At 40.7% G+C, this 8,725-nt stretch overlaps 1 protein-coding gene across 1 annotated transcript; it reads right to left on the minus strand.

Moving 5' to 3' along the window:
- Window positions 1-631: 631 nt before the first annotated feature.
- pccb (propionyl-CoA carboxylase subunit beta) lies at window positions 632-7,424 on the minus strand. Its single transcript, XM_044374887.1, has 15 exons — window positions 7,153-7,424; window positions 5,491-5,610; window positions 5,342-5,410; window positions 5,201-5,257; window positions 4,847-4,960; window positions 4,471-4,581; window positions 4,105-4,213; window positions 3,681-3,801; window positions 3,517-3,598; window positions 3,296-3,419; window positions 3,035-3,142; window positions 2,449-2,549; window positions 1,865-1,963; window positions 1,669-1,768; window positions 632-1,574 (listed from the first exon to the last, which is right to left on the minus strand). Exons 1-15 carry the CDS (start codon window positions 7,387-7,389, stop codon window positions 1,453-1,455), a joined length of 1,674 nt encoding a protein of 557 aa, XP_044230822.1. The 5' UTR covers window positions 7,390-7,424; the 3' UTR covers window positions 632-1,452.
- Window positions 7,425-8,725: the final 1,301 nt, after the last annotated feature.

Raw genomic sequence — 8,725 nt, forward strand, 5'->3', positions numbered from 1 at the left:
TGTAAAGCTTGACCGTTCATTTTTGACCTTGGAAACAGAAGTTGACAAAACAATCTCAACTCAAGGCCCACTTAGCTCGCTTGTTCTGGAGCTTTCAAAACGAATGACAGTATGTTTTAGGCTTTACGTTATTCTTGAACAACACCTCCAGACCTCCCATCCATGTTTCCTTGAAGTGATCAAAAGGCAATTGAACAAGCTCAATCCGCAAATTCAATCATGCGATGTGTTTGAAAGCCCAGAAACAAGCGAGTATGTGGATGTTGAGTTTGTGATTGTTTTGCCTCCTGAATCTGTGTACACTGGTTCTAATCTGTACCCTGTTGTTTCTGTTTTGATATGAAGGAATTGAAGCAAATAAAATTTTATTACACATGCAGACACCTGATTAACTTTTACAAGTATTATCAAATTGACTTCAGCAATATTTTTCATTTATAATAATTATAATAGAATATTTGAAACTCTTTGTAAAGTTGGTCTACAGACACACAAACAAACACCGGATAAAGCACTATTCTTGAAACCAATTCTTTAGGGGGTTACATCAATAATATTTGTAAAATCAATAAACACTGTAAATTAGCCTCTGATGGATATTGATGCATTGATAAATAAAACACACATGGTATTGAGTCCATGATTTATTTTACAAACAGCAGATGAGTCTGCTGGAGAGAAAAGGCACAGTTCCAGGTTGTGAGAAATTTCCTTGACCTTAACGGAGGATGTTAAACACGAGTGCGTCAGAAAGCGCAAACTACTGTACACGCACACGACACCTCAAAAACTAAATACAGTACATAAACCACTTTTGGAAAGAAAACAAACTACAGTAAGTTTGCATTTTCCGCTAAAACTATCCTGTTGACAGCCACTTGTGTTTTTTTTCCGGCGATACATGATCTGTCCTTTCAGATACAACCTTGTACTTGTACCTTGTAGGACTGCAGTAATAATGACCAATATGGCCACTACTGATGTGACAATCATCTTGAAATGTGTGTTATTAATGTATTATTCCATCCAGGTACAATGTGTCAGGATTTTCCCAATAACATCTTGCATATCAGTGTAAAGACAGACCTCCAGATTTTGTTTACAGGGCAACATTATTTCTCCCAGATTTCTTCACAGCTTGGGATGCTTTAGCACAGCTGACAGTTTAGAACATCAGCAGTAAGCTGGGTGGAAATTAACAGATTTGCAGCTGCTATTGGGCGCTAACAAAATCAACAACTATCTTTATGTGCTGCTTTCAGTGGAGTGGTAAATGACAGTTTTAAACCAACAACTTGGAGAAATATGAATGAAATTTGACAACAAACTGCTGCCAAAGTCATCATCAAAGGGGGTACCACTGCAGATCATTTGAATGTAGAGTCAGTATAAGGAAAATCCCACAGCGAGTGCCTTTAGATAGTGTTATTGCTGAAACCGGGGATGTGTGTTTCACAGAGGAATGTTGGCGTGTTTCTTCCAGGGGTTGACTTGCTTCTTGCTGGCCAACACCTCCAGATCGTTGCAAATCTTCTTGCGAGTGGTCGACGGCTCGATGATGTCGTCCACAAAACCTTAAACAAACGTAGTGTCAGTCAGAGAGAGATGTGTTCAATGTATTTACGCACAAAGACGAGAGTTTGGGAGACAGTTTTTTTACTCATTTACCTCTGACAGCAGCTGGGAACGGGTTGGCGAACTTGTCCACGTATTCAGCTTCTGCCTCCGCCTGGTTCTCCTTCCCTCTGAAGATGATCTGAACAGCACCCTGAGAGGGAAAGAAACAGTTCATACACTCTGTCAACTCAAAGAGAAGGATATAGAGAGAGAGAGACAGAAACAGAAAGAATGAGGGTGTTTGTACCTTGGCACCCATAACAGCAACCTCAGCCGTGGGCCAGGCATAGTTCACATCTCCTCTCAGGTGTTTGGAGCTCATCACGTCATAGGCTCCTCCATAAGCCTGGGACACACACACATACAAAATTACTATGTATTACAATACTCACTCTTTTCCTGACCTAAAATCCATACTTTTTTAATTTATTACTTGACATTATTTCCTAAACCCAAGTAAACACTTCACGGTAAATGTCTCCCAATAGTTTTGTATCGGTAAAGCAGCTGCAGAAGGTCACTTAGCTTGTTTAGCTTCTAACATCAGGTTTTAAGTAAGTGTAGCAGCTACTGATCAAAAATTTAGTTATGTTTTGGTTGGCACATCAGTTTTCCATCTGCTCTCTTCAAGTGAAGAGCTACTGGAGGTTATTGGTAGTTTGGACAAACCACACTTTCGTACCACCTGAGCCTGATGCTGAACCAGGAAAAATTCTATCTCCATTTTTAACCCCAACCTAAACCTCATTCCAACTCTAACCTGAATCCTACAATCTTTTCACTTTATAGGATTTTCTTAAATCGGTCGCTCCTCATTTTGTTCATACACACCTTTCTGGTGATGATGGTTATTTTTGGGACGGTGGCCTCTGCAAAGGCATACAGCAGTTTGGCTCCGTGTCTGATGATGCCTCCGTACTCCTGAGCGGTACCTGTTAAGAGCCACCACAGCAATTACAATTAGTTTGAATGAGCACAGAAGTCAAGTTTTCATGCAAAGAGGATTTGAGCCAGTGTATCAATTACCCCATTTTTTGGGCTCAAGTGCATCTTGGTCATAATATACCCAGTTTATCCAACATTTATGAGAATCCCAGTGAAGCAGTCTGGCTTACCCTCATAATGAAACTGGTTACTGACAGAATATAAACATCTTGTTCCATTAGCTTTTTGCCACCTTTGCTAACTCTTCCATAATTCCTGACGTTCACAGAAAAAGGCAAATCACATTTACTGTTACTAATGAACTTCTCATTTTGTTTCTCTGAACCAGCAAGTAAACCTTTTCCTACTTTTTTTGCTGGTGGACTGTTCCACCTGTAGACAACACACCACAGGTACACAAAAACATTCTGCTGTTTTAACTGGAGTTTGGTGTAGCCAGTGTATGTGCCCTGAGATTTTTTTTTAGGAATACCTGGCAGGAAGCCTGGCACATCCACAAAGGTGATGATGGGAATGTTGAAAGCATCACAGAAGCGTACAAATCGGGCTCCCTTTACAGAGGAGTTGATGTCCAAACAACCTGAAGATCAAGGCAGAGAGATGATGGAATAAACACCAAAGATTATTAAATCAGTAAACAACTGTTGTTCCACACTAATTTTCTCCTGTCATGCTCTGGTTTGTTAAAATAAAAGACAGAAAAAAAAGATGAAAACTAAATTCCTTTACTCACCAGAAGCCACTTTGGGCTGGTTACCCACGATGCCAACAGTGCGTCCATTCATGCGGGCAAATCCCACCACAATGTTTTTGGCGTAGTTTGGCATGATCTCAAAAAAGTCCCTTTCATCCACAATCTGGACAGATGCATGAAGAGAGGAAACATTTACAAGTGGCAGAAATTAAAAGAAATGTGGCTGCAGTTATGAATGTGTGAGTGTGTGTGTGACATACTGCATGAATGATGTCTAACATGTCATAGGCTTTAGTTGACTCGAATGGGACAATGGTGTCCAATGAAAGTACAGGACGGTCACTAAAAAAAAAAGGGACAACTTATCAGACATGAGTGGAAATAAAAAGAGATTTGAAAAGTGAAGGGTAATGTGGTTGGTTACCTGGGGTCGTGGCACTCCCTGATGGGGGGCGCGTCCTGATTGCTGAGCGGAAGGAAGTTGAAGAACTCTCGCAGGTTGAGCAGGGCTTCGACGTCATTCTCAAACGCACGGTGAGCCACACCTGAGAAGAAGACATGAGATAAATAGTCTTTAGACACTGAAGATGGTGTTTTCCATGAGTTACTGCAAAGTTGACATATCAATTTGACCAGTAATCCTGCATCAGTGTTCATAGACTCCAATGTTTTATAAAATATAACCACAGGGACGTTAACTGTGAGAGGGCAAAGGACAAGAAGCCAGTGAACATCTACATAACAGCACAATGAGACTGATTTCTGAAGAAAAGATGAAAGTCAACTCACTAAGCAAAAATGTTTAATAAAGGTCATGTTCCTGTGCAGAGTGAGTGACATAAACTAACCAGACACAGTGGTGTGCGTCTTGGCTCCGCCCAGCTCCTCTTGAGTCACATCTTCATTGGTGACAGACTTCACAACATCAGGTCCTGTGATGAACAGGTATGATGTATCCTACACATCATATATGCACAAACACAAACACACAAACTTGTCAGGGTATTGTGAATAAGTATACAATCTTTGAAACAGGGCTGCTTGGCGAAGAATAATGTTAATTTTGGATGTTTGATGCAGCTGAAAACCAATTTAATTTAGTATTAGATGAAAAGAAGATTTTATATATTGTATTTATTCGTGACTCATTCTCTAATGCTGATTATAATCAGAGTGTAGATTTGTATTTTAATTGCCTTTGTGCAGTTCCATACCTTAACCATGAAGGTAAAATCTGTCAGGGCGGGAGAGTAGACAGCTCCTCCTGCACAGGGACCCATGATGAGAGAGATCTGAGGGACGACTCCTGAAGCCAGCACATTCCTCTGGAAAAGGGGGAACGTTTTATTTTTTTTTTTACAAGGGTCGCAAAAACTATAGTAGTGTGACAGTAAAAACACATTGTGATATGTGCAACAGTGTGCATTTCAAAAGGTTTACTCTGGAGATGTCAAACCACCAAAATGTAAGCAGTCTTTGGTGCACTCAGTCAGAAAGTAATGCTACAACTAACTGCAACAACATATGATTTTGGGGTTTATGATGTCAGTTAGTGAGCAGTCATGTGCTTTAACTATTTACAAAACATACCAGGAATATATCTGCATATCCAGCCAGAGACTCCACTCCTTCCTGGATTCGAGCTCCTCCTGAGTCGTTCAACCCGATGACCGGGGCTCCAACCGTCATGGCCTGGTCCATGATCTGAACACAGAAACATTTAAGGGTTATATATTCATAATTGTGTTTGAAACAGGAGGAATCATTGACAAAATACAAATACACAGGCAGACATTCTAATTAATATTCTCATAATTGACAGGGAGCATTTACTGATTATTTAATGCCGCTGTTGAGGCATTTTTTTGTACATTGTCCCACTAAAGTGCATAGTTCATAGACACATACAGTGCATGTGCACCTCAGTCTCACAGTATTATTTACCTTACAGATCTTCTGCGCATGAGCTCCAGACAGACTGCCACCAAATACTGTGAAGTCCTGAGAGAAACAGCGGAGGAAGTTAAACAACTGCAGTGTATTACCAGAATACAGGGATCGCTACAATATAACTACACGATGTACCTGACTGAACACATAAACCAGACGGCCATTGATCCTGCCCCGGCCTGTCACGACGCTGTCACCTGGGAACTAAGACAGAGAGAAAAAGATATGAGGACAAGAAAACCCAAGAGGAGGGAGAGAAGCATGACGCTCCTGTGACCAATTACCTTGTTTCTGTCCTGCTCCATGCCGAAGTCGGAGCAGCGATGCTCCACGAACATGTCAGCCTCCACGAAGGACTCAGGGTCCAGCAGAAGCTCCACTCGCTCCCTGGCTGTCAGCTTACCCTGCAACACATAACACCAAGTTACTACACAGTTACCTTAAAGAATACTGTACTACTTGATCTGGTAGTATGCAGGTAAACTGACTGTATGCTGACATACAGCTGAGCAAATCAGAGCAACATCCAATCATTATTTACACTAATTTATCCCTGTAGCCATTTACAAAATATCAATAACAAAACATAGACAAGCATTTATGATGAGGATTTTTTGGGTATTTTTAAGGATTGTGACCATGATATGAATCAACCCAGTGAGACTTTTTACAGTTAACAAACTTGTCAGTGCTCTCTGGTGGATAAACTACACAAGGGTGACACTGTCTTTACATGACCCCAAACATATCTTTGGTATTTCTGTATAGAAATGTCTTGTTAAACATATATTCATACAGATATATCTGCAAAAACACAACATTGGCCCATATATTGGTCTGACTGATTTATTGCTCTACTCATGCCACTTATGACAGACAAGGTATTATAGGAAAAATATGACAATAACCAGAGGACTTTCTGAGGATATCTACATATATTACATAATATCTACAGTACTGTGCAAAAGTTTTAGAAACTTTGGGTACTTGGATTCTTATCCATCATGCAATATCATGAGGGAGAGCCCTGATTTTAAAATCGTGGAGTCAGTCTGGGATTGTATGAAGAGAAAGAAGCGACTGAGACAGCCGAACTGTGGCAACCTCTGCAACATGCTTGGAACAACCGACCTGCCAAGTACCTTGAAAAACTGTATGCCGGTGCACCGAGACGAACTGCAGTTGTTTTAAAAGCAAATCAATATTTGCTGTGCGCATGCTTTATTTTAGGTTTCTTCTGTTTACTGCACTTTGTATGAAGTTACTTGATAAATAAAAAGTATTCATGGTATTATTTTTGAAGGTATCCTCACTTTACTTTTAGTGCCTAAAACTTTTTGCACAGTACTGTAAATATATCAGTATCTTCGTAGGTAAATCTTCGTAGGTCAAGTGGGTTGGATGTTTGTCACATTGGACACCGGAATTGTCATTTTTAAATGGCACTCACGTGTATTTCATAAACAAATTGGGGAATACTTTGTTGTTGTACAACTTCTACCTGAAGTTGGTAGAGGGTTAGTGCTTTACTCAAGGGCACTGGGAATCAGCAAGATGAGAGTTTATCAAGATAGGATATTGCTGAAAGTAGCTCGGCTCTGGTGCATGTGTAGGTATAAACACTCTCCCCTCCAGCTACAACCATTGACTTCAGGGATTAAAGCAAGAAAAGATATGTGAGCCTGCAAAGTTGTACAGGAGGAAGTGTGTACCATGTGTTGAATTAAGTATTACATGAATTTATAACTGCTCTATGTCTGAAATCAGACATGGTGCCTGAGAACTTAAAGCGCTGCGACTTGGAGCCCTTGAGCCAGGCATTTCACCCCTCAACCACTCCAGCTGCCAGTTTAAATTGAAGCAGATAAGACTGAAAAGGTGCACACAGGCTCAGGTAAATGCATGTTGACATAAAATGAAAGAAAGTCAATGTTTGCTGACTTTACCCTTTTATGTTGTGCATCAATTCTCTTCTGACCTCCCCCGACTAGCGCCGCCTTCCGTTTCTGCTCTATCCTCTCCTTAACGGACAGGTGGCTGACCGAGTACCAACGGCAGTCTCGTCGGAGGTTCGTCTGCGGCATGACTGCGCCATGTTTCACTTGCGCCAAACTCCTGAAAGATACCCTCAACCCGTTTACGAGTCCGTAGCTGCTACGGGCCACACCGAAGGCCGCCATCATGGTTGTGAGAGTGCTCGGATGACAGCGGCGGGCGGGGAATGAAAGGCAGAGATTTGAGCCAATAGTGAATGGGGGGCGATCTCTCATAGCCAATCAGAATCAAGGAATTCGCAGACAAGGGGGAGGTGGGTGTGGTCTACAGGGGTCAAGTTTTCTTGTAGTTCATCGTGCTTTAATCTGAATGTCATGTTACTGTGAGACTTCTGGCCCTGAGTTTGGCCTATCAGGTAGATTTTCCCCTCAGTTTAGGGTCTTTGTTACTGATTGGCAGTTCTTATCTCAATCCAGGGCCATTTCCCTGAAAAGCATACACCAAAATACAAAAATATGATTGGTCGATCTAGTTGGACGCCTGCTGGTAAAGGCTGCCTGACAGGCGTTACCCAGGGCATAATCCACAATATACTAGGTCCCGAGCATGTATATCAAATTCTGTATTTTCATGCCAAGTATTCATTTACTTTTAGGCAACAGGTCCTGTTTAATTGGAGTAATACTGCCCATAGAACCCAGTATAAGAGTTGTTTACTTAATTATGAGTTAAACTCTGTATAAACTGCAGGCCAGTGAAATAATGGAATGCAGGAATTTTTTTTCTGGGGAACAACTTCCTCAGGACCCCTGGAGTTCACAGAACCCACTTAGATACTGAGTTTCACAGTTAAAAAAAAAAAAGCAAAATATAATTTAACAACAGAGGCTGCATTCATACTGTGTTGGAGAACACAAAGAGATTCAGAGGAGGAAGGTTGTTGTTTTGCAAGTCGCAATGTCTTTGAGTCTTTTGTGAAACTTAGAGTTTGCAGTCCTATACACTTTATATGAGGGCAAAAGTATATTATTGACCTCTTATTCTAACTCAAGGTCCACCCACTTGCTTTTTTGTTCAGAAACGTTGAGATTATTTTGTCACACTTATTGTATGTTTTTTCAACTGATTATCTATTATAAAACGTAAACACTGGTGTAATAGAATTTATTTTCATTAAATAAGTCATATTTTCATACAGAGAGTATTAATGCAATCTCCCAACCAACTGTAATCCTATTGCCTCATGTTTTCTGACCCTATCCATTCATCAAAACATGTGCTACTGATCTTATACTTTGACTTTTGCTTTGAACACTGGCCTCTGAGTATGTGTTACTGGTGCCAATTTTCTTTTGTCATTTTGGCCTTGCAGAGGGTGTCATGTCAAGCAATTCAACAATCTCAAGTCAAAGGAATCATGAGTATTAAAGTCTAATTGCAGTTTTATTCAGAGTGTGAAGTCATCACATTTGTAACTCAACAGGTGCAAAAACCACTATCACAAGCCACCCTAAAATATGCACC

Source organism: Thunnus albacares, chromosome 15 (genome assembly GCF_914725855.1).
Source record: "Thunnus albacares chromosome 15, fThuAlb1.1, whole genome shotgun sequence".
NCBI classification, from domain to species: Eukaryota; Metazoa; Chordata; class Actinopteri; order Scombriformes; family Scombridae; genus Thunnus; species Thunnus albacares.